At 38.7% G+C, this 27,090-nt stretch overlaps 1 protein-coding gene across 8 annotated transcripts in view; it reads left to right on the plus strand.

Annotated features, from left to right (window-relative positions):
- The window catches only part of PEX5L (peroxisomal biogenesis factor 5 like), a 226,426-nt gene that overhangs the window by 52,800 nt on the left and 146,536 nt on the right, over positions 1 to 27,090 (plus strand). For 3 of the 8 annotated variants that reach the window (XM_059391480.1, XM_059391482.1, XM_059391481.1), the window contains exons 1-2: positions 2,568 to 3,675; positions 5,138 to 5,209. The exons of 3 other annotated variants lie outside the window; for them this stretch is intronic. In XM_059391480.1, the coding sequence (XP_059247463.1) occupies positions 3,520 to 3,675; positions 5,138 to 5,209 (228 nt within the window). In that variant the 5' untranslated portion in view covers positions 2,568 to 3,519. Of the gene's footprint in view, positions 1 to 2,567; positions 3,676 to 5,137; positions 5,210 to 27,090 lie in introns of those variants that run through there. 2 more of the 8 variants (XM_059391483.1, XM_059391485.1) reach the window with 1 other exon arrangement.

Here is a 27,090-nt window from a genome sequence, read left to right on the forward strand (position 1 = left end):
AACAATTCTCCAGTAACAATAACTCCTGCTGGAGTTAGTCCTTATCTCTTTTGTTTTCTTTTTTAATGAGCTCACCTGCTCCTGCAATTTTAGATATCCCCTGAAATCTTTATGCCCTGCCTGCTCTTACCTCTCTTCTGAGATTTAGACGCTTATATCCAAAAGACCAACTGGATCTTTCCACTCAGATGAACGTTCCAAAAACATCACAAACTCAGCACATATCTTTTCAGCACATTATCTCTTCTCCCAATCCTCCTCCTTCTCACCAAGACTCTATTCAGTTGGTGGCAACACCATTTAATAGCTGTATTAGTGTAAATAACAGCAGAGAGGCTTTTTAAAATAATGCAAACTTCACCACAGAAAGATGCAATATTTACATTCATCTTGACACCTGTGGTCAATCACAAATTACTTTGGGGGCTAATTCACGCTATTACCTCTAAAACTGGACTGCTAGAGAATCTGATAATTAGAAGTCCATTGGCGACTGTGAATACAATTACAGGAAATTGCAAACTGATTGTAATTGCCTTAAAAGTGAAGAGAAAGGAAGGAGCCTGCTAGGAAGCATAGACCACTCTTTCAAGTTTGACAGTGAAGAGATAAATTAAACAAATGTCTTTAGGGGAAAGGAGATGTGAGAAAGTCATCTTTTAAAATGCAGGCTGTGGGAAGAAGGTGGTGGAGAAGAAGGGATGGACGACAAGGAAGATAAGAAGATAAGAATTGAATACTGACAAGCACAAAAAGAGTACGGAAGTCTTTGTTTCTTTTGTCTCTATGGTATACTCTTCGTGTAACATTTGTTTTTACTAAATTCAGGTCTACTATTCATCATTAAATCAATAATAGTAAAAATATTTTTTAATATTTATATGTAATTTTTAAAATTTAAATTCCAGTTAGTTAACATACAGTGTAATAATATTAGTTTCAGGTGTACAATTTAGTGATTCAGCCCCTCCATACAACACCTGGTGCTCATCACACGTGCCCTCTTTAATCCCCATCACCTGTTAACCCGGCCCCTATCCCCTTCCCCTCTGATAACCCTCAGTTTGTTCTCTATAGTTAAGAGTCTGTTTCTTGGTTTGCCTCTCTCACTTTTTCTCCCCCATGCTCATTTTTTTTGTTTCTTAAATTCCACATATGAGTGAAATTGTATGGTATGTGTCTTTCTCCGACTTTGCTTGGCAAAATACTCTCTAGCTCCATCCACATCATTGCAAATGGCAAGATTTCATATATATATATATATATATATATATATATATATATATATCCACATACATATATACCACATCTTCTGTATCCATTCATCAGTTGATGGACATTTGGGCTCTTTCCATAATTTAGCTATTGTTGATAATGCTGCTATAAACATCAGGGTGTATATATCCCTTCAAATCAGTGTTTTTGTATCCTTTGGGTAAATATCTAGCAGTGCAATTGCTAGATCATAGGGGAATTCTATTTTTAACTTTTGGGGGAATCTCCATAATATTTTCCACAGTAGCTGGCACCGGTTTGCATTTTTATACATAATCTTTCACCTTTGTATTTATTTACGTTATTGTTCTGTAGTTAGGCAAAAATTGCAACTGAGGCTAATTTGTGCAACTAACTAAATAATGTGTTTCTTTTCCTTTTGAAAATTTCTTTCATATATTCCATTCTTAGTAAGAATGAAGAATCATTTAATTTGATTTATATACAACTAGTGTCTTTCAGTTCAAACTCTTACTTTTTAATAAACTCCTGTTCTAAAATGAACATAGGGAGTTTCATTTTTTCAGGACCTTATCTCATCAGATTTTGTTGTTTTGTTTTGTTTTGTTGTTACTTACTTGCAAAATTTTCTTATATAATACATTCCAAATCTGTGATCAGGTATTGTTTTCCTATACAGTTTCTAAGTTTTATGGTTTATTTCATTCAAATGAGTAAACCCACCTTTCTGTTCTACTTTTGTGGAGGAGAGAACGAAGGGGTGAGAAGCAGGAGGTAAAAAGGGTTAATGAAAGATAGTGGAAGGTCGGCAGAGAAGAAAGGTTACCAGTTAGTCAATATTCTTGAGAAACCTCTAGATCTGATTCAGTGGTATTAAAAAAAAAAAAAAAAAAAAAGTTATCAGCACTAACAAAGAACTAAGTAGATCTCCTTGCAGTTACTCAGAAGTGATTCAGAATGGTGTGGGGAAGATGGGACATACTGCATTTAGGGTTTGACATTGGACGCTTCTCCCGAGCTGAAAGCTTCTCGTAAGGAGTGAGGGCTTCTCTTCCCTCACTTCTCCCACCTCAAAGTCCTCACCATTTTAGCTCAAACACTGACGCTCTCTTCTCAGCTGCATGTAGGTGAGCAGTGCACAGAACCGACCAGGCAGCCTTAGCAGGCACGGTGCTAAGGCTGAGGTGGAGAGGGCCTGAACTTACTGCCTCAGTTGAAAACCTCAGAGCCCCTGCCTGCCAGGGGGAGGTGGGAGGGGCACAGGAAGTGACTACCCTCTGGCTTCTCCTCCCACAGAAGCCCTGCCTCCTTCATGCTTGGGCAGTGGAGAGGTTAGCTTGCTTTCTCCTTCTAGCTCTGTCCTTTGGCTAATGGGAAAGGCCACGCAGAAGCTATGGAGTTGCTTTTTGGGCTTGACAAAAGTGCATAGATAGAACACAGGGATTCCTGGCTGGGAGGAGGGAGGAGAGCTGAAGATCTCTGCCTGGGCTGGCGGATCTGAGCAGTCCAAGTGGGAAGCTGTGTGCTTGAAAGAGGATTATGCTCGCACTAGAAATAAGCAGTAAGTGAGCGAATAACCATTATGGCTTAGAAAAGGATTAATCCCTCTGGGGTTATGGGGTGAACTAGAAAATATTGCTTAACTCTAGAGTAAAGCTGTAAGTCTTCTGACTCTGTGTAGAGTTGTGTGCTGTTTGGAGACTGGGGCTTAAATACAAAATCAGAGCTCGAAACGCCTCCTCCCACTCTTGGAAAATGCCAACTTCTTCTTAGAGTAGTTGTGCATATAATCTCCTTCCCTGACCTAGCCTCTTCCCAGGAAAATACACTCCTAAATCAGCTAGGGAGTTGGGATTAAATTGGAAAGGTGGAATTTGGTAGTGGTAGAATTGCAGTCTTGAATTGTGCTCGGTGAATGCCGACATTGTTATACCAGTTAGCAGTGATTTGTACATCACTTAGAAATCCTGGGGTGGGGCATTACAAACGGAAAATTGAGTGCTTTTATGAGAAAGAGGCTGAAGGGTCCATATGCGAAGGATGAAATATAAAAAGGTATATAATTAATAATAGATGGAGTGTTTTCAAAAGCATTAAACTAGACCAGCCTCCAGGGAACCTAGAAGTATGACGATGAAAATTAGTTAGAAAGGAAGAAATTTTACTTTCAGTGGTTTTTTTCTGCTAGCCAAAAATTTCACAATGTTTACAAAGTCAAGACAATGATTCAGGGATACTTCAGTTATTGCCATACATTATAAATACTGTCGCGGGACAAGATCTATGGTTCCTTGGTCAGCAAGTTCTGGCAATGAAACCACTGCCGCTGGTGCAAAGAATTCTGGGATGTCTGACAGTGAAATGGATGGAAGGACCCACATTCCATCTCTACTTAATGTCCTTTTGTCCAGAAATCGGGTCATGCAAATGAGCTACTTGGTACGTATACAGATCAATATTTGGAAAGGCATTTCTGAATGTTTTGCATTAGAGGGTCTCTGGACAATATCTTATGGCAACCAGTAGACTAAGAGGATAAAAAACAAAGTGATAGGAAGGAAGTCAGCTTGATTGAAACCAACTCTGTTCTTTTCGTTTTCCATCAATCCTGAAATGGAACCTCAAATGAGGAGAGGAAGAAGAATAGAAATCCTGTGGCCATCTGTTCTGTTCTAGGTGGCCAAATTCATTAATATATGAATGAGAATTCAATTTTATTTATGCATCTGAACACTTGAAGATTCAGAATTCTCTTTATTACAGAAAAAAAATCAACACAAAAATAAGAGGTATATTTATTGGGGAGGAAGGGGAAAAACAGATAAGAATTGTGTCCCACAGGGTAAAGAAGATTGATACCATGTTCACTGGAGGATACAGTTTTTCCCTCGATGAGATGGGGATCCTAATATGGCATAATAGATGCAAAAAAATTCTTCTTACTTCCCTTAATTCTCCTCGATGTATTTAATACCTAAAGCAAGGATTGTTTTTTGTTTTTGTTTTAATAATAACCTTGGATTACAGCTAACTATGTAGTGAATTTTATTTTCATTTTCTTACTGGTCCTCTACAGAGGTGCTATGATTTCTGAAATTATGAAGAAGGAATCTGTCATTTCTAGTATTACTATCAGCCAGCGCATTAGGAGAAAGAAAGACTCAGACGTATTATCTTTCTCCTGTAGCACAATGGTGAAATGGTTAAAATGATCTATGACCTTTCCTAACTTTACAGTTTTTGCTATGGGGAAGGTAGCTGAGGTTTGGTCATGGGGATGGGAAATAAAAGACAAAATGCAATGAAGTGCTTTTTTTTTTTTAAATGGTCTGTATTCTTCCAATTTTTCAAACTACCTATTTTGAAAATTATTTTACTCATCTTTTAAAAATTATTTGAATTAGTTTTTCCAGTGTTAGTTTTCATCATTTATAAGCAAATGTAGAAAATCTGAAGATTCATTATCTGAGTTGCATAATGCTTGTCTTATTCTTTAAAACATTTACTAGTTGAAGTCTTAAGCATACTGTAACTACTAAGTGCAGTTTCAGTCTTTAAGGAAAATGGGCTGGGACCCTTAAGGGAATTGTTTATCTATCTCAAAGTATTAAAGAATCTGTTTTGAAACTACAGAATTGAAAAAAAAACCATAATATTCAGAACAGCATTAAAGGTATAATTTGGATGGGAGGAGCTAAGCAGAAATACTTGATGAGTTAATTATAAGCCCGCAATTTAACAACAAAACATTTGCTGTTGTCCGTGAGAGACTGACATGAAGAATGATATATTATGACTAGTGAATAAGGTTAAGACTTTTATCTTGAAAAAGAATTAAGTGGGAGTTAACCTTATTAATGGAGAGAAACTAAATGATCATTTAAAATTATTCTTTCACAAGAAAAGTAAAGAAAAAGGATATGGAAAACTAAGCAGTGATGAAGACCTCGAAATAATTGTTGATCAAAAGCAGGTAAGTGAATGCTTACGTACATTTTCTGCTGTTGCACTGTAGATCTTTGACAGCCGAAGCCCTTTGAGTGTTCAGCCCTGCACTTGTGGCTGTGTTAGCCTGTCTGGCAGAGGCGTACATAAAGAGATAGATTTTGAGAGCAGCTAAGCCTCCCCAAATGATCCCTCTGATCCACTGACTTGTGCATGCTGTCAACACGCATGTTCTGTATATAAGAACGATGAAAATTAAGCAGAACTAGATAATAGAACTTTTGGAAAATTACATTCCCCAGTGGAAAATGAATCAATACAATGATAATTTGTTTAGGAAAAAAAAAAATTTAAACAAGAATCAGAACATACGTTATTTTGAAAGTGAGAAAGCTAACGTTAGTGTAAAACAATGAGTATGCTTTAAGGGAAGGGGGTAAAAGACTAAAAGAAAAAACTGGGAAGCTGGAAACATATGTATTGCCCAATTTATCAAAATATCGGCAATAAATTTAGAGATTATTTACAAAATATAAAAAGAAAAAGCTACTTAATGTTCTTCAATACTGCCTGTAATTTGAGAAACAGCTAGCTTGGATTTTATATGGGTCCATAAGGTGGAATGAAAACTGCTTAATAGACCATAAACAATGATATCAGGTAATGGAAAGTATCCAACTAATGCCACTGAATTGGCATTGGCTCTTAACGTCTTTGTTAATTATCAAGGAGACAACTGCACATCTATTTAATGTGTACCCGAGTCTGAGGGTGATGTAAGCTCAGATGGAGACTGAGAAATAATTCAAAGGAGTCTGCGTAGATGAAGAGGTTAGAAAGAAAGCAATCAGCAAGTTACAGGAAAGCAAGTGGAATTTAGACAATCTCGTAATCGTTTGTTTTGCGTCGTGACGATTGCATTAAAGGAGCCATTGTGTATATTTCTGAAAAAAAGAAAAATAACCATCAAAAGAGAGCGATCAGAAGAAGTTGAGTTGGAGACTTGCTTCTCAGGTCTGAAATACTGAGGTAACTGAAGCAGTCTTCTGGGGGAAACTCACCAAACAAAGCATCTCTCCAGAGGTACAAAACAGGTTGATCTTACAGTATCCACTCAAATTGTCTTTGAATTCTTTTTTCTTGCCTTATCTTCACTCGCCTGCTCCTGAGTGAACTGGGGGGCAGGGGGCAGAGGTTGGCGAGGAATTTGGCCCTGTATTTCTACTTAGTGCCAATTGTCAGTTTAGTTAATAAGATCAGAGGAGCTGGAACTGGAGCACTCTGCTGGCCTTTTAGCTATCATTTTAACTATGCCATATTAATTACTTAGAGCACAAGATCCTATCTCTAGCCTGGCATTCTCACTGAAGGATGGGAGCCACCCAGTCAATGAACTAGTAAAATACAATTGAGTATATTATGAGAACACACATACCTATCCATTTCTCTATTAAAATGAAAAGTTATTTTTTAAATTTTTTTCCTTAATCATGTAGAAGTTAAACATTTACTCTTTTTTGTACTTTCTTAGTATCATCCTACCCTCAATGGTTGCTTGTTTTGTTTTGTTTTTTCTAAAGCTTTTCTGTTTGTTATAACTAAATTTGGGGTTACAGAATACCATAAAAGTATACACTGAGATCTTTGGAGTGGAAAGCCCAAGAGAGTCATTTCTATTGTCTCATGGTAGCTTTCACAACATTTATGTTGTTGTCCCCAAACACATTTTATTAACTGTTAAGAGAACCAACTTTCCTTCTGTTACAGAAAATAAGGCTTTTCTTACCTGGATCAAAGGTGGGAGGATTTGACTCGCCCAGTCATCATTTGCCTCTGTAGTTCATCATGTTTCCCCCAGTGCCACGGCACCAGTTGGCATCAGTTGGCAGTGACCCAGCTTTGCTGAGTCATTCATGTCAAAACACGTTTTAAAAGACGAATCATTATGAATATGAGTTGGCTTTCATGTTTGCTGTTGGCAGTAAGACTAGTCCTTCCTTTGGGGGAAGCTTTACTTGCTGGTGATGTTGTGAGCAAATCCTAGGTTGAAACAATGACAGTGTTGATACCTCAAAGTAAAATATTTAGGATAACACTCTAACTAGTCTTGATAATACTACAAAAAATCCTTTCTATGCTTCAGAGAGCATCATTAAAATTGTGTTGTGTTTATGTGTGTAAAACCCATTCATTTACTATTGCCTAGTTTCATAGATATTATATATTTGGGGAGGAATCTTTATGTTCGATTTATTCTTTCCATGTCTTTTTAGAAACATGGTAGATGTTTGTTAGTCAATCTTCATATAATTGCAAATAGCTTTTTCAGTAAGTGCTGCCAAAAGAAAATCTAAAGAAGATAGATAAAATAGTGCTGTGCTGTGCTGGGCAGAAGTCTACTAATCTCATTAAATCGGCCGTTCAGAAACTGTTGCACTCCAATGCTGTGCAAGCTATATGCTGTTTTATCCATTGCGCGATTTGCAAGACGTGTATTTCCACAGAAAGTTGAGAATTTTGCTTACGTAAGCAGATTAATATCAGAAGCAGCACAGAGTATGTCAATTTTGTTCTCCCTGCCACTCCATTCAATGGGGTAAAAGGTGATTTCTATGTTATTTCTACATGAGAAAAAGTGATTTTGGAAATATGTAAGGTTTTATCTTAAAAGGCAATACTGTGCTTCTCTCTGTGTCAAATGTTATTGGCAAAATTGATTTACAATTTGTATGAAAATATTCTAGAGAATTCATAGATTCATGCTAAAGTCCTAAAATTACTGGTGTCATGTATAACAACACTTACACACACACACAGAGTAATTTAAATATAGGCATATGACATTGGCATTGGAATCCATATTTTCCACCAGAAATCCCTAGAGTTTTCAAACTTCGAGCATAGGAAAGCTATCAAAGGAAACATTAGATTAAAATTTTAATGCCTCTATGCCCTATTTTACATAAATATATATATTTCATTATTTATGTTATATAATTATACAATGTTATATATAATTATCACAAATATATATAATTAATAAATTATGTGTTAGACTTTCCAAAATAAATATTAAAAGAGAAATTCTAAGTATATTTCAGATCATTTTTATTATTCATTAAAATGTTTTTTCTTGATTGGAGGGTGTAGATCTTGTTTAGGAATAGATTTCATGTACAAATTCATTTCCTTTTGAAGCTTTCTGAGATTTTAGGGATGGGAGTAGGCAAGTAAATGGTCAAGGGCCTTGAGTTAGGGTTTAAAAATATTTTCTACTTAAAATAATAAGTTCATTCTATTTTAAATTACTATTTTTAATTAGAATAGAGTCAGCTTGGTTCAAGGTTTATGATACACTGGACCAAGATGACTTTTCTTCTAAAATGTTTTCAAATTCCAGTTAACTTCAAGGATGTATGTAACAAAGGGTAACGCAAAGTTATGGACTATCATAATTATATGAATGATATGCTCAGAGGTTCAAACATTTCAAAAGTGGTTTTCAGAGTATGTCATGAATCCAGTTGATTATAGGACTCAGAGTTGCAGCTGCATATCCTTCAGTGCATTAAGGTGGGGAGGTGTCAAATGTCAGCCAGTTACAAAGGGAACAAGTGTACAGAGACCAGAGCATTGGTTCTCAAATTCTAGCAGCCTCAGAATCCCCTGGAGGGCTTGTTAGAACATGGGTTTGGAGGCAAGAAGAGGGCCACCCCTAGAATTTCTGATTCTGTAGGTCAGGGGTAGGTCACAAGAATTTGCATTTCTAAGTCCTTAGCTCCCACTGCTGGTCCCAGACCATACTTTGAGAACCACTGGGTCAAAGGAAAAAATTATTATAGTTCTGAAGGGAAAAAAATATACATGACTTGTGATAAATTCTATATTCTTCAACTAAGCATTACCTGGAAATCTAAAAACTAGAATTCATAGATGTACAACAAAATGATGCTGAAAACAAGAAAACCATAGCCATTTATACCCAGAGGTGCCTTTCAAGACCCAGATTTGTAGTTTGACTAAATTCTACCCCACACCCTTGTGACCTTGAATTGGTCTGAGGTGTTTCTTTTTGTAAAATAATATTCTGCTCCTGCCATTTCCCAGAGTTTCTCTGAGAAGATAAATCTGTAACAGTGCTTTAGAAACTGTAAATCATTATGCCATTTTTAATTAGCAAGTCATAATAACTGTATTAGTCTGTTTCACCCACCATATGAACTGTCATAGCCTGGATGGCTTAAACAACAGACATTTCTCGTTGTTCTGGAGGCTGGGAAGTCCAAGATCAAGGTGCTGGTATGGCCAGTTTCTAAAGAAAGATCTCTTCTGGGTTTATAGATAGCCATCTTCTCACTGTGTTCTCATATGGCAAGGAGAAAAGCTCTGGCATCTCTTCCTCTTATCGGGGCTCTACCCTTACTGATTCACTTAACCTTTACCATCTTCTCACAGGCCTTGTCTCCAAATACAATCACACTGGGTGTGGAGGCTTCAATATATGAATTTGTGGGGAAGGGAGACAAACATTCAGTCCCTACTACCCCACAACCCCAATTTAGCAAAGAGCAATATTGAGATCTAGAAAGGTGAATCGAGTTGTCCTGAGTCCTGGTTAGGTACAGAAAGAACCCTGGAAGCCAACCTTCCCTCCTGACGTTCAGTCCAATGCTCTTTCTATAACTACACATAGCTCCCACAGTTGCCCATTACTGGTCATCCCATAGGTGAGTCTTAAGCAGTTTTGCTCTGGTGTTCTAAGTATATAAAATAACTATATACTGGAAGCATCATCATTGACTGATATTTATTTATTGAATCTCCACAGGGATAACCTTTTCCATAAACACTCCTTAACTATTTACTTCCCTCTTGGCCCCATGGCTCTGACAGAAGAGAAATGCCTTCAAAGTAAATGTATACAGAATTAGAGCTAAAAGGTTGTTAGCATCCAGTCCCTCTTCCCTTCCCTACAAAGCTTCCTCAGGGAGGAGACATGAAAAGCACCATGGAGAGAAACAACACATACCTTTCTTAGCCTAAAACCTGTCTGAGAGTGTCCTTTTAAATTTATAGAAACCTGAGCAGAAGGCAATGGAAACTAGAATTTCTGTGATTTTTCTTGAAAGAAAAAAAGAAGCAAAGTATAACCACCTCCTTGTGTTTTCAATAACACAGAAGCATCTGAATGGGATTGTGATTCTCTCGTAGTGGCCATTGTCCGAATGAATCCTGAAGAGGAAGGTACAGGCCATCATGGAATAAAAATGGAAGAAGGAGAAAAACAATGAGCGGGGTCCAGATACCTGACTTCCCTCTGGTATTAACAGAGAGTGTGGTCATATCCCCATCTAAGCAGCAGACATGAGTCTTAGACTCATAACTAGTAAAGTGATGGGGATGTTATGTGTCACTGCGTTATACTCAGCACCATCTGGCCAGTGCTTTCTTTGCCATATCAATATGGTGACTTAAATTTAAAGATAATTCAGATCCTTTTTACCTCTGAGAATATTTATAAAGCACGAGACCCTGTCTCTTGGTGTCATGTGTAATATTCTCCTGGAGTACCTTCTTGGTGACTGTATTAGTCAGCAAGAACAGAAACCCCTTAGAGTTGCAGAGAAAAGACCGTCCGGTGAGCCTGGAGATTCTGAATACTCTGGATACTCTGAGACACTGAATGGACGAGGCAGGTGTGGTTGTCCTCGCTCCCCTCAGAGCAGACATGGGGGTCCTTAGTATGTTCCCTAGGCAAGATTGATAGATGAGGAACGGTTCAACGAAAATAAGACATGTTTATTTGTGATGAGAGAGACTGAAGCCATTCAAATGTGCTATGTATCTGAAATCAACATTGTAGTAAACAAAGAGTCTCTGCTGTGGTCCAATCAATGCTATCTCGGCTGCAAAGCCATTGATCATCATAAATATTGCACAAGGAAGGGGGCAAGTTTTTCCACTAGGTTAAATAGAAAAATTACTGGAATATAAGCATGATCACCCTGTGTTTTATTGCTAAATATTTCCTTATTTTTTCAAGAAATAAAAAAAAATAGTTCTGAGTTACTCGTAATTTGGCAGGAGTGAGGGAAGCACGATAATGGGAAATAGCTTTATCTTTTCCTTGTAAACTCACGATGGTGAATTTTTTTGTGTTTGTTTAAGTTTGTGCATTTCAATTCAGTAGTACCAATTCCAAGCCTCACTTCTGACTTCTGAAAAGCAAAAAGAGTAGACCTAATAGCTTCCTTTCAAAGGCTTCTGACGTGTTACAGAGATGTGAAGATAGAACGGCAGAAGGTCTAGACAGTCACTACTTACAGAGCGACCCAGAGACAAGCAAGAGAGACCTGAAGTAGGTGGTGTCACCCTACTTTGTAGTCTCCACTTTGCCACTTACGAAGCAGAAGACACTAGAGTGAGCAATTTCCGTTCTCTGAGTTGCCATTTCTTCATCTAGAAAATGGAATGACACCATCTGGCTCAGATATCTGTCATGAGGTTCAAATGGGGTGCCCCTCTGGAGAACCTTGTCCGGGTCATCGCTGCCTGTTCTCGTGTTCTCCCCACCGGCACCTCCTGCTTCCCAAATGTCCGGCTGCTTGTTGCACCGCATGTTCACTTTGCTTTTTCCTGCTGCATTGCTAGTATTCTGCATGCCTTCTGGAAGATGCCATTGAGGTAATTGATTTAGTGTGTTTTCAGCAGTGCTGGCTCCTCGGCCACTGCAAGCATTGGACGTTAGATATAACAGTGTCCTTAAACGGTGGTAAAAACAAGTCTTTCACAGATAGGAATCTGAATTAAATCTGAATAAACTGGTATGGTCACATGATAGTGTTATTACCTTAGGAAAATTAACCAGCCTCTCTGAAACTGATATTTCCTCCTATTCAGGACTTTTACCACCTTTTCTTGCCCTCTTTCCTTGCATCTCAGTGAGTACCAGCTTAGCCGAATAGCATGCACCAGCTTTCCTCGACCAGTCCATCTTCCCCAGTTTTCTAAATAATCATGAAAAATCACAGGGGTCGATTGAAAACTATAATCACCAAGAGAGAGACCCTAAATTACCACCTCAAGTTCAACAAATATGCATGTACCACATATCTTTATTTTAAAGTATTGATGTACAGCCCATGTTCATTACATGTGACATGAGATAAAAAAAAATTCAAGTTGGAAAAATACCAATGTTATTTTCAAATTGCCCCCCCTTTTTTTTTTCTTTTGAATCTAATGGGAAAAAGTGCTGGTAGCATGTTTAGTCAGTGAGAAAATAAATGCAAAATTGAAATGACATGAGCTGACATGCTGAGTGTAAAAATGATGTGATATATGAAAATAGTGGCCAGAGATGGTAATATTTAAAAGAGGACTCGGCTGTTTGGAATACAACTTGAAAAGAAACCATTCAGCCTTTCACTGTGGAAGATTTGCTGTGCTTTTACGGGCTTGTTTCTGGTTTTGTTTTGGTTTTCTGGTGGTGTTTCTGGTGGTATTTTAAGTAGGTTCATCTGATCCCTGGGAGAATGACGAACATCAGAGCTGTTAGGAACTTCAGAAAATCGAATCCTGTGGCTTTCAGACTATGTTCTGCAGGACTGGTTCTGGACATTGTGAATTGGGGAGGGGAGGGTGACATTGTCTATGATGAGGCACTGCCCCTTAGAGAGGAAATCAGCTGCTAGGTGTACAGACAGGCTTTGTTCAATGAAAGGGTGCTGCTGCTAAGAAATTTAATTATATTGGTCTCATTCCATCAAAATAAGTTAAATGAGTTTCAGAGTAGGGAGGTAGCTTGACTATGTCACCAGGTTATTTTATATCATAGGAAATATTAGAAGTCAGGTGTGCAGCCCCTAGTCTTGGGGTCATTCATCTATTCCTATAACTGCATTTCTAAATTAAGCTGCTGTCCTTTCTTCTATATTCCCTCCTGCTGGTCAGCTAAATATATCAGGCAAGCCAGAAAAATCACTCAAGAGGTGTGTATTTCAAGTGCACAGCTTAATCTGTTACATTTATCTGATAGATTTTTGTGAAAGGATGTTTCTCCGAGATGCTTCCTACCTCACAAAGAGGTTCCTACAACTTTGTGACAACTTCCTAGTATGAATCGGTGTACAAAAGTGGAATTTGTATCTCCTAAAACATTCCTAACTAGATTAGCAAAATGTTTCTTGCATGCTGCAGCAGGCAGTGTCTTGAGGTCCGGAGTGGTCTCCTCCACCTGAATCAGTTTATCATCCCCCTTTCAGTTAGCTGTGAGGATTGTGCCCATGTCCATGGTTCTCCACCTAACTTCGAAGTCCATCCCCTTTGAAATGCGCAGCCAGCATTTGGCCCAGCGAACCCCACAGGTAAACTCACTGATTACTGGGTGCACCAGCGGCTATTGGCACAAGGGGTTGGAACACCAGTTGTGGGTGGAAATATCTATACTGCAATGATTTATATTACATATTCAAAATCTGATAAATAAAGATAACAAAGGAACAGACAGACCAGACCCAAATAATTTTTTTTTTCTTATTTCAAAAACTTAAAATAGCCGAGAGAGTGAAGAGCTTAACTTTCTCTTACTCCCCTTCTGACTTTGGATCCAGGTGCCTATGCTCTGCCATTGCCCCAAGCTCGTCATTTCTGTACTTGTGCTTTTGTTTCTCTCCCATCCAGGCCTTCCAGTACCCTGTCTCGTCCTTTCTGCTCAGCCCCACTCTCAGATTCCTGCCTCTGGAATGTGTCTCTTATTCTGACGCTGCATTTATAAGCTTTGACAGAAACGCAGTTCTTGCATACCTGCCTTTTTTTTTTTTTTTTTAATGCTCCACTGCTTCCTTCCCTCTCTCCAAAACAACTCTGCAATTCTGTCATTTCCATTTTAAGTCATTAATTTTTCACATGGTCTACCCCCATCATAGAGAGTACCACTTCCTTCCTATCTCATGATTCTAGGAAAAACACATGCGTACACAAATGATCATTCAATACAATTGTTATTTATTCTTCACCATCGTATTTTTTTTTTTTTTTGGCCAAATGATCTCATTCTTGAAATATATGAATAAGTGACTTATTAAAGAAATGGTGAGAGAATGTACCATCTCGGCTTTGTGTTGAATGTTCTGAATAGAAAAAAACATTCATTCATCACTTTTTTTCTGACCAAATTATCTCATTTGTATAATTTGTGAATAATTAATGAATTCCTGTTGTAGAAAAACACTAAGCATGGAGGTCATTTTCTTCCAGTCAAAGGCTGTCCAACTGTCACTTCCCTAGACTCTCGACTTCTATTTTTAAACTTAAACATGACCCCAAAATTGATGCATTAATTTTTGTGAATTATGGGAATTGTTTCTGAAAAATAATTACTGAGTGATGGTGCATCAGTTGATGGATTTTTTTTAATCAAGTTGTTTAAACTGATGCCCATGAACAGCCTTACTCTTCAATTTTATGCTAAAGAAGGAAAAGCTTAGAAACTTTGCTTTTATAAAAAAAAAAAAAGAAAGAAAGAAAGGAGAAAGAAAGCATTTGTTTTTCACTAACAGGATGAACAATTTTATCCTTCCACCCAAACTCCAAGGAACTTGATTTAAAATCATCTCTCTGTGGGTCTATGAACCACAGTAACCATATAAGATAGGTCCCATGGACTCCAGTGCCGTTTGGCTTAGTGCAGCCTATAGGTGGTAGGCACCCAAGACTGGGGAGAACAGTTGCTTCTCACTATCTCCCAAGTAATTAATGCAAACTCTTCAGTTGGACTTCCAGGCCATACTTGGTTCAGTCTCTGACTACTCTGTTATCCTCATTCAGGGACATCTCCACTCCACACCCCATTCATACTGAACAACTTGAAGCACCCCAAATGCATTATGTTCTTCCCTTTTTGCCTCTGCCCTGCATATGTGTATATGTATAGAATCAGTATCACAAATCTTCTGATATGTCTCACAAGAGTGAAAGGGTCTAGATTTGGGGGAAGGCGGCCTCCTCATGGTTCTGATTGAGGCTTTCCCCTCAATCAGAAAAGCATAAGGGTTTTTTTTTTTTTGGCTCTGTAGATAAGGACTTCTGAAGTCCTAGAAATGTTGGGGTGGGGATAAAAGAGGGAAAAAAATGAAAAACAAAAGTAAAGCCTGTCCCTGGAGAGAAGAGGGAGCAAATGGAGAAACAGAAAAACCTCAGAATCTTTTGTTTATAGAAATTTGGCATCTAAACAATTTTGCTATGTATTTTCTGGGGCTTTGTTTTAGGGGAAAATGTTTAATTGTGTTTAGTACATTTCTACCTTTTGTGGTTCTGAAAAATTGGGGGCTTGATTCTGCCCTCTTCCCAAGGTCCCTTCCCCTTGTGTGATAGGCAGGGGAGCAGAACAGAGCCAGCTCAGGGGATGTTGGCCACATTTACCTCTCAGTACTCATGGGACACAATTAAACACAGAAACATATGTTTAAAATTTGGTTCTAAGATAAACTTTATAAGCAAAATTACATTGTCTTATTTTTCTCTACTATGAGGTAACTTGATAAGATAACTTCTGGAAGAAGATATAAGGGATGCTGCTTTAAAATATATACATATTTCAGTGGAAATGATCTAACCTTTTAGTTCACTCATTTATTTTACAGAGACTTCCTGGTGGTTTATTTCTAGCTAGGTGTTTGCCAGATGCTGGGACGCAGAGGTGACATAAACATCCCCATGGCCGTTAAGAAGCCAACAGTATAGTGTGGACCTTCTGTCAGTAGGCATTTACGGTGCCAGTTCTGAGCTGAGCTGGAACCGAGTACTTCCAGGGACCATTTGGTCTAAGATGTGCATTATTTCCCTAGTCATGGTCCTGAAAGAGTTCCAGAGTTTTCCTAGCATTCAGTATATTCCCAGGACAGGACTTGGGATTTAGGAACAATGGCCAAAGTCGTTTTTTGGAGCTGAGCTACTCAAAGAGAGGTTCACAGATGAGCAGTATCAGCATCACGTGGAACTTGTTAAAAATTTATATTCTAAGTCCCAGACTGAATCAGCATTTCTGAGAGTGGGACCTAGAAATCCTTAGCTTTAACAAGCTTTCCAGGGGATTTCTATGCACACTGTAGTTTGAGAAGCACTGTTTTAGACTATTTGAATTGTGAGGTCAAGAAAAGGTCAGTTATGATTTTAGTAGAAATATTAAACTTTCATTTCCTAACCTTACTATTAAGGTTAGTAGTAGAAACATTAAACTTTCATTTCCTAACTTCCTAAGAAAGGAAATTAAGACAAATATCTTCGTCCTTTATCTGATTTCAAATATTCTCTCCTAGCCTCATTTATTTAAGTGAATCTACACAGTAATCAATCCTGTGACCGAGGTTGTTTCAAAAAGGAAGTATAAATGCTGGAAACCAAGAGATATATCTTAATAACCTGATCTTTGTCTTAAGTATTTCTAATTTTAGACCACTTTTATTAAAAGATTAATAATAAACACTTATGTAGCATTTACTATGTACTACATCCTATTGTAAACACTTTGTATATATATGTATATATACTCATTTAATCCTTTAATCCTTCCAACAACTCCTTGATGTAGGTACTATTATCCCCATTTCAGAACTTCAGCACACTAAAGCATAGGGAGTTCTACATGGGTCTGCTGCATTGCACAACCTCAAGGAGATACACTGTGTGTGGCACTACATGTAGCCCTGGGTCCAAGGAGTTTATCACTATCTTTCCTTCATGCTCTCCCGATTGTTTAGGGAAACAGTAGCTAGATAGACTAGTAACAATGCTATCTTGTCTGTGCTAGGAAAAATAATGTAACATGGTGGAATCTGAGAAAGCCTTTCTATTGGTAAAGGAAAGATGTATGTCTTAAAGAAAAGCATAAATAAATTAAGATGTATACATTGGAAAAGAAATATTCTCCCTTCAAAAAGAAAAAAAAGAAGCATTCTTGAGCGTATATATATATATATGTGCATGACTGAGAGAGAGAGAATGTGTGAATACATAGCTATAAACACATATATCCAAAAGCAAATCCATAAAAAAGGAAAGTTGCCCAGTCCTAGAAGAAATGCTTACCTCTGGAGCCACTGGCCACTGCACTGTGCTGAATGATGGGGCCAGGTACCAATCACTCTTACAAGAGAACCAGTAAAAGGCACATACTGCATTTGGGTTGCTACATGTGTTTCAAGTCCTCACTTCTGAAGTGCTTCTCATGGTCAGTTAAATCCTTATTTTGTGCCTAGAGTTACCTCTCTGCTCCCCACTTTTGAAAAATTCCATGCCCAGACCAAAACCAGAAAATTTGTCACTTTAGCATTTGTTGAATAACTTTCTGTTATGAGAGTAGATTGCTGTGCTCTGAAAATGTCACTCCAGCAGCTGTCCTACAGGGGCTGACCTTTCTTCTTGGGCTGAAGTCCCTGGGGAACTGTTCAGTGGAGCTACTTTATCCAAGTTGCTGGCAGATCTCCAATTTCTTTGCATGCCCATTTGGAAAAGTGGTGTGAGGATTGATAGTCTGCCACCTTTCGGAATTTCATCCAAAACACCTCTGACCCTCTGAGCTCTTCGTGATCCTGGCATCCTCCCAAAAGCAGCTCTCCAGTCTCCCTTTGCTACCCTGACCTATTAGGGGCTGATGGTCACCCTCAGGGTCCCTTCTCCCTGCTTACCATGCTTATCACAAGTATATCAAACCCTCCTTGGAAACTTTGGACAAAATAGAAAGTATCACCCTGCTCCCAAGGACTCTTCATTGTGCATACTGTCTCATTTTTTGCATGGTCACAAGCATAATTTCCATTTTTTGCAGAGTTGCAGTCAGCATGCATTGTTTTGTGTCTGCTTCTTTATGTAATATTAAACCAAACTCGCTTTTCCCCAGTGATATTTAGTTTTTATAAATGTCATTTTAGTGGTTGCCTTATATTGACTCAAGGTGATCCCTAGGCATTTTTTTCCCATACCTTTCTCTGGCTGGTGCAGTAACCATCCACAGCATTCCCTTCTTTCAGGATGCAAGTTATCCAATAAAAAAGAAAGGAAGGAATTGCCAGAAATGCCTATGCATCATTATGATTAGACACACACTGATTTACCATGAATTATGTGTGATGTGTATGGGAATCTGCCCGGTGTCACCTTCTGATATCCCTGCTGCACCTTTAAATATCACTGGACATGCCACCGCACATGTTGCACTGCTCTCATAAAACCTCAGGTTTAAATCACAACCTACGTGGCATTAATACGGAATTCTGCTTCCTGAGGCTGACCACGGCTAAATCACAAACATGGATTTGCATAAATTTGGTTTGCATGAATTTTTAAGTTTGCTGAGAAGGGAAATTGACTGAATATTGTTAGAGCCACAAATAAGTTGGGATATAATTTGCTTTGGGACCATATGGATTGAGGACACAGATTTATGGGCCCACTAGGATATTCCTATGCCAAATAAAAAATATGTATATACGTAAAGACCCATAGTGAAGTCTAAGCAACTTATGTGAAAGTGATGCCACTAATTGGGTTATAGAATTAAGCCCTATGACTTCTTTATATTGGAAGGCAATGATAAAAATAAATAATTATGAATACATTTTAGAAGATATGTCTTTTTGGTAAGCATTCTAAATTTAAAAATCTTTGCTAGGGTCCTACAATGCAAAACTCTACAGATGCAAGGGGTGCGGGAAGCTATTAGGTCCATTAACAGAGCTAAAATAACAAGTGAGGATTCTTAAGATTTACGTTCCTGGCTCTGCCGATGACTTTCTATTTGACCTTGAACAAATCTCCAAGCCTTGACTTTCCTATCAGCAAAGTGATAATATTTTCCTTACTTCCATCTCACAAGAATTCTGGAAGAATTTCTTAAAGAAAACTTAAAAAATAATCATCTGAACCACTCAAGAGGATTACTTCCTGTGAATAAATCCAAGAAGGTATCATCGGTAAGGAAGCCACACACGAATGCCCTGGGGTTATGAATCAACCGCTTGTGTTAAAGAGCAATTTAAAAATGAAAGTCCCTGTAGAAAAATGAACACATCCGTGCTTATTACTTTTAGATCAGTAATGCTTGGAGAGTGAGCAAAGTGGCTAAATTTTATGAATTTACAAGTGATAGAATTACATTGCATTTCCTTTTGAGTGATTCTTTTGATAATTTTCTCTCTAATCATAATGAGAGAAAAAGTAGGTAAGTTTTCATATTTATGAATTTCAACTGTATTGGAAAGATTTATGTTATAAATAGATAGTTCAAAGGAAATAGCACCACTACTAATTTTTGTTTTTTTTTAAATGAACAAAATTTTTTTCCTGGAAAATCAGACTTATGCTGAGGCTTCTAAGTTTTATTTAGTGGTCAAGAGCTAGTACATTCCAAGTAAAAACAACATATACTATCTGTCCCTTAGGACTAGAAAAAGGCCTCCCAAGTGAATTTTAACCCTTCAGCCTTCTTTAACAACAAAAATACAACAAAAATGAAAAACATGTAGAATTCATAATGAATCTTTAGCAGCAAAGTCACATAATATCTTTCAAAACAAAGAGAAACCAAATTAGCTTCAGCAAGGTGCCAGAGAAAGAATTTCCTCTCACAAAGTAAGTTGACATTTAGGACTGCCCTGTAGGGCTTTGAAGGGAATTGAGCCCTTTATCAATAAGCTGTCTTCAGAACAATTATTTCAGGGTTACTGTAAGTGAGTTCTTATTATTTTTCTTCATTTAGACATCTGCTCTGACATCACAAATGAGGTCTACTATCAGCTTCCACAGGACATCCGGCCTATCAGAATTGCAGGGGGATCCCAAAGAACATATATAAGCTCAAAGTGGGGCCAGAGCTGAGAACAGAGGAAAGAAGCATGCAGAGAAATTTAGGTAAATTGGTTTTTTGCAGAGTTCATTTTAAACACATGCATAAGCATTGTAGATGAGCTTGTTGGAATTGGTTAGATCAAATTTTAATCCTCAGTGGTCCAATTTGGTTACATTAGGACAAGAGTGATGGAGGGGATGAGAATAAAAGGAATTAACATTGTCAAGTACCTACTATGTGCTGGACAACAGCCTGACAGATATTATTATTATTACGCCAATTTTTCAGAATGGGGAAAAAAAAAACACCCCAAATCTCAGAAAGATTGAGAAACCTGAGAAGAGTGATGTAACTAGTAAAGCAGCAAAAATGAAATTGAAATAAACTCTGCCTCCAAAGTCCATGTTCTTCCTGCCAACTGCCTTTCCATAAGCCATCAAGAAAATTAAACAGTACCACATTTATTTAATTTAAAGGCACGGTCCTCAATTACTGTATGTTGTCCAGTACCCTTGGGAGTTTAAATAAAAGAGTCTTCTAAAAAACAAAACAAAACAAAACAAAACAAAAACAAAAAAAAAAACAAAAAAAATCAGATAGCAGATAGCAAAGAGAAAGGTGGGGCTGGGTCAAGGTCAAAGCAAAGCACTTGCTGGTCACCTACTGGGGAATTGCCAGTCCTTTTCTAGAGATTCTTTGGAAGAAGTTGAATGCTGAATAATGGAAGTGGGCAGGCAGAGGGTTCTCCTGAAACATAAGAAATAAATAAAAATGAAAAATATGATGCCCTATTTCCTAGTTTGAACATAACTATGTCTCTTTTTCACTCATAATTGTCCCAAAGACAAATTGTACTGGAAAAAATGGCTGATTTCACCATGCTTTTCTTCATTCTGAACACCAAAGCTTCTATATTCATGGCAGATTTGGGTTTTTTTTTGTTTTGTTTTGTTTTGTTTTACTTAAAAAGTTCTCCTGAACTTAGTTCTTGTAGATATTAAGTTAGTATAGCTATCCAAGGCAGGTACAAAAGAACAAAAAGGGGATTTTTGGAATTTAAGAAACAACAAAATTTCCCAGTGGTAGGAAGAGCACCCTTGCATCCCTTCTGGGATGTATAGAAATGATGTTGGGAAATAGAGAGGTAAAAATTTTTGTACTTTTTCTGGAAGACTAAAGTAGACAAAGGGGGTTACCAAAACAAAATATTTCACCTTTGGGGATACTTTGAGTCTCTTGCCCACTTTTAGCTTCATTATTCATTAGTTGCCAAACATTTACTTTCTCACTGTATTCATGTTGGTTGACCATGGTCTCCATCTCTTCTACTTCCTTCATGATTTGCTGCATGTTGGGCTTTCAAATCTCTTCCACAGAGAAGCCACCTTCCTTCACTTTTGGTGGAATGGATTTCCTAACATCATTCCACCATTTTCCTCCTGAGTCATGGTGAGACTCCCAGAGCTCACACACTCTCCATCACCGAAGATGGGTCAAAACATTCCTCACAGCACAGTGCAAGCCAACTTAAAGACATTTATAAATGATACAGGCTTCTTCCATCTCAAAGCAAAATGGAATTTTTAAATGTTAAATAGGTCAAGAATTTTTATTAAACAATGTAAACCTCCTTGATTACACCAGCATATGAATATATTGGATGGCATCAACAACAGAATCTTTGAATAAAAATAACGGTATACAGTTTTAGCTACTTTATTTCATTGCTTTTAATTTCATCATCATCATCACAAATTGTGGAACACCCACCATGCATGGACCATGTAGCATAAACATTGTCCTTGCTATTGAGAATTATATGCTCTATGCATATTTACAAAATTAATGCCTAAACAAAGTGGGTTTTAAAAGGCAAAGTTTATTTCTCTCCAAGTTAACAAAAGTCTGTTGGAGTTATACTATTTATGACTGGCACAGAAGCACCCAAATTCAGCAGGGATATGGGATTCATCTAGCTCTCTTCTCTGGTCCACCTTGAAAGAGGAACTATTCCTCATATTCCAGAATGGCTGCTAAATCCCCATCAATCATCTCTGAGTTCCAGGAAGCAAAGGTGAGAGAAAGACAAGGGAACATCTACCTCTCCTTTTTCTACCGTCTTCCTTTTCTTTTACCCACCTTGCCTTTTAAGGAGACTTCCCAGAATTTCCATAGAGTCCTTTTGCTTGTATTTGTTTGCCCAGAACTTAGTCATATGGTCACAACTAACTACTGGAGAGAGTAGCTCCTAGGAAATATAGAGCCATTTTTTCTGCATGGTAATATGTCCACCTGAAAAGCATGTTACTAAGGAAGAAAGATATTGGGGTATAAAAGTAGCAACCTCAGCCATAATTGTGATTCAAAAACTATCAAACATTTCATCTCTCAAGTCAATGACAAGAGAAAATAAGCATAACATCACACATTTTTCAGATTTTTTTGAAAAAGATTTTATTTATTTATTTGACAGATCACAAGTAGGCAGAAAGGCAGGCAGAGAGAGAGGGGGAAGCAGGCTCCCTGCTGAGCAGAGACACCCCCCCCCCAATGCAGGGTTCCATCCCAGGACCCCAAGATCATGACCTGAGCTGAAGGCAGAGGCTTAACCCACTGAGCCACCCAGGGGCCCCTTTCAGATTTGTCAGCAATTTTATCTTACAAAATCACAAAGCTTGATATTGTGTAATTAAGCCTGTGGAGGGAAACAGGAAGAACTGTTTTAGGGAATATGTAAAGTATCTATAGTAAGAGTCTTCAGCATTTAGCAGCACAAAAGCAATAGACTTGCTTGTGCATACTCTAAACTACGGAAAGGCCAACAATATTTGGATCTTGTGGGATGAGTAATTATAACGCCATCTGATCCCCTTTGCCATTGGGTATCACATATATGCCGCCCACACACGTTTTGCTCCAAGCCACTTATCCTGTGTCTCAATTTTGGAAGCTCACCCATCTTGCCTCTGCCTTTCCTCACTCATCTCTTGCTTCTTCGGGAGTTCTTTAGTTTCCCCTGCATATTTTACTTACTTTGTGTCAGTGAGGGAAATGTCATGATTTTACTTTTGTTTCCTATGCATGTTCGTGTATGTTTTCAACTAGATTCTCAGTGTCCCGACAGCTGAGTCCTATCTCTACTCCTCCATCAACCCTTGTAGGGCTTACTGCCATGTGGTGTGTGTAATGGGCCCACAGAAGATGCTACTGGAGCAAGGACATATGTGAGAAGATGGAAAAGAAGCCTCTTCTCACAAAGCTGCCTTCATTGTTTCCAACAGGTCTGACTATGAGGCATGCTGAGACTCCAGCACCAAGGGCAGTGGGGAGGGAGCAAAAGCTGACCTGAGCATAGAGAAGCTGGCAAGGCAATGCAAGTGGGACTTCAGGCAGTGTGTGATGTCTCAGCCACAGGTTCCCGACACTTTGGGGTCAGTGCATTTACACCAGACCTTCAGCAAAGGCTGATGGTTCCGGGGAGGCAGCTATCCAGGGGTAGGCGGGGTCTCAGGGTCTCAGGCCAGATGAAGACAGGGTGCAGAGCAAGGGAAGGTAAACCCCACTTGTGTGGATCAGGCTGACATTGCCAGGCCTTATGAGGAAGAAACTGCATCTCATTCATCTTTGTGTTTCTAGCACTCAACACTCTGCTGCTCACAGTAGGTTTTTAATAAATGCTTGTTGTTCGTCTAGACCCCTTGTCTACTACCACAGCCTGCTGATGGACTCTACCTGCTGGTGGAATAAAGCTACTCACTCCTTCCACCTGGGACTGCTCAGTGGGTCTTGCCTTGCACAAGGAAGGGAGCATGTGGGAATGGGATCAGAAGGCCACCTGCCACCACTCAGTTTGGGTTTTTTTGTGCTTGGGAATAAAACGTGAATTCTCCCTGTTGTAGACAGCAGTCCAGCATTAACACAGGGCAACTTGGAGGATGTCAGGGTGTCTCAGTCAGTGAAGCATCTGCCTTTGGCTCAAGTCATGATCCCAGAGTCCTGGGATAGAGCCCCTCATCAGGCTTCCTGCTCAGTGGGGAGCTTGCTTCTCCCTCTGCCTTGCCTCTCCCCCTGCTCATTCTCTCTCTCAAATAAATACATAATTTTTTTTAAAAGGCCAATTTTGTATGCAATTCTACCAGATGTGTTATATAAAAGTAGAGACTTCCTGGGCTCTAAATGCAAAAGATAGCAATTGTTGGCCTTTCATATTTTAAAAAAGGGAAATCACTTCTGGTAGTTCCATATTAGAGAACACTACGTACTTCACTTGAAATCATGCTGACAGAGTTTATACTGATATGGAAAAAAATACAACATATTAAACAAAACACAAAGGCAAGACAACAATTTGGAGAGATCCAGCTGTTAAAACATAATTAGCAAAAAAGACTCTAAGGAAATGTTCTAAAATATTAACTGTGATTATCTCTGGATGCTGGAATAAGTGATTTTTTAAACTACTTATCTGTTCTTTTCAGTTCTATATTTTGCAACTCATTCATTCTTCTGAGAACAATTTTTAAAAATAATACTATAATACTATAAAACTGACTAAAAGTAAAAAAAGAATAGGAAAGACCTATACAATCATTCATACCAGAAATAACACTCTTCTAAAACCAGCTACAGAGAGAACCATGTGTTTCGTGAAAATAGAAGAGACACGATGGAATTAGAACTGGGATCTGCTTGCTGTTGGTGTGGCCTTTAATCAAATATTATTAAAGTCTCTTCCCGTGAATGTAGATATACTGATTGCTCGTGTTTAAAACCAACATCAGCAAAACTGAAAAACTCCTTAGTTGACAGTTTACATAATTGTGTTAAAAGTGTGCGTAATGGTGAGCATTAATAGCCTAGTGGTTTCAGATTAAGAAGCAAGCCCTGGGCTTCCATAGAGAGAACGTCGGAGGCAGGCATTCCTTGCATTTATCTGGGACTTTGGTTTTTCAGCAGCTGCTGGGGATGGGGAATTGAGGGGGAAGCGAAGAAATACAGTCTGCACATACCCAGTTTTAAAAGTGATGGTATCATCTATCACTTCCCAGGACTGACTGGTCACTCTTGCAGGGAGGACATTTCCCCAGCCCCACTTCTCTCCCAGGCTCCACAGCCCTAAGTGTGCTTCTCCCTGCGCCACATTGCTGCTTGTCTCCTTCTTCATTTTTCCAGTGAGATGACAAGTTTGTCAGTACCCGTTTCCAAATTCTAATCCCCACCCCCCCCCCACCCCGCCACCGGTAATTTCTCACCTTGCTGACCACAGTCACACAGGAGAGAGAGGAGCTGAGCTGTTTTTGGCAGATGCTTTAGATAAAGACCCAACACAAGCTAAAATCCTGCAGGAAGGAAGACAATTTGCTAAGTAAGGATTGCCTCCGGATTCAGGCTGCCACTTTTTTTGTGAGGTTTGATCACTTAATAGCTTTAGGAGGCGTCTGTGCCTCAGACCCAAGGACCGGAATATGAAAATGTGGACTGCACCTCCAGGTCCCCTGCTTTGAAATAGAAGTTCATAAAACTTATAGTTATGGAAAAGCATTATTTATTCCCGGATATCAGTGCTTTTTAACTAAGAAGAAAACATCTAATTAGTAACAATGTTCTAAATAATAGTTCTGATTCCTCTTTTTTACCCTCTACTCTCCCCCCCCCCTTTTAAAGATTTTATTTATTTATTTGACAGAGAGAGAGAGACAGCAAGAGAAGGAACACAAGCAAGGGGAGTGGAAGAGGGAGATGCAGGCTTCCCGCTGAGCAGGGAGCCTGATGCAGGGCTCAATCTCAGGACTCTGGGATAATGACCTGAGCCTAAGGCAGACACTTAACGACTGAGCCACCCAGGCACCCTACTTTTTGCCTTTCAGAATAACGTTTGAGGGGCACCTAGGTGGCTCAGTGGGTAAGCCTCTGCCTTCGGCTCAGGTCATGATCTCAGGGTCCTGGGATGGAGCCCCACATTGGGCTCTCTGCTCAGTGGGGAACCTGCTTCCTCCTTTCTCTCTGCCTGCCTCTCTGCCTACTTGTGATCGCTGTCTGTCAAATAAATAAATAAAATCTTTAAAAAACAAACAAACAAACAAACAAAAAAACCAAAATAACGTTTGATTATAACATGTAAAATGTGGCAATAGTAAACAATTTGGAAACTACAAAGAATACTAATACTACTACAAAGAATACTATTCCTTCATATCAGTGCTATCTTTATATTGTTTTCCAGTTTGCTTTGGAGAATTATGCTATTGTAATATAATAAGCCTTTCAAACACACCCAGGTTTTAATCAGAACTCTGCCACTCTCTAGCTGTGACTGTGGACGATTTCTTAATACTAATACTTAATTCCTAATACTCTTTCCTTTGCCTAAAAATGAGGATAGTTATACCTGCCTCATGGAGTTGATGTGAGAATTAGAAATAAGTATCCTTGGCAACACAGTAAATGGTCAATTAACAGCAGCTATAAAACTATTATTACATTTTAAGGTTAAAATTTTCATTTTTCTACAGCGTTATTTTAATGCTTCCTACTGGCAATCCCACTTCTGATAGGTGAATGTACCTAGTTTGTGGAACTGAGAAAGACCTCTACCAATTTCTCAGATGAGTACATTTTCCCAAAGCTTCAGTAACGGATTTGCCACATCCACCCCGCTTATAAGTTTGGGAGAATCCCCATTCAATAGAAAGTTACCCAAGGAGGGGGGTCCATGTCTCATATACTGTGAAACCCTGCACAGTCTGTAACTGCTCGATGACATTGGCCCTCAGAGTTAATAAGACATGTCAGAGATTGCTCATTGATCTCTCGTTCTCTTTCTGTCAGTGCAAAAATCCCCGCATAACCCAGCTCTTAGAGGTGGGCCCTTGCTGTACAGGAAAGCCTGAACCTGCAAAAGCTGCCCCTGCTCACTGAAGGCTTCCTGGTGCTGTAACTGGGTTCTGTGTGGGTAGGAAAGCCTCTGGTTCCCAGATTCTCTATCAGAGCCACACACTGGACCAACGTAAGAACTTTAAAAAAAAAAAAAAATAATAACACTTTGGGACCCCACCCCCAGGAAT

This window comes from Mustela nigripes, chromosome 2, assembly GCF_022355385.1.
Source record: "Mustela nigripes isolate SB6536 chromosome 2, MUSNIG.SB6536, whole genome shotgun sequence".
In the NCBI taxonomy this organism is placed as follows: domain Eukaryota; kingdom Metazoa; phylum Chordata; class Mammalia; order Carnivora; family Mustelidae; genus Mustela; species Mustela nigripes.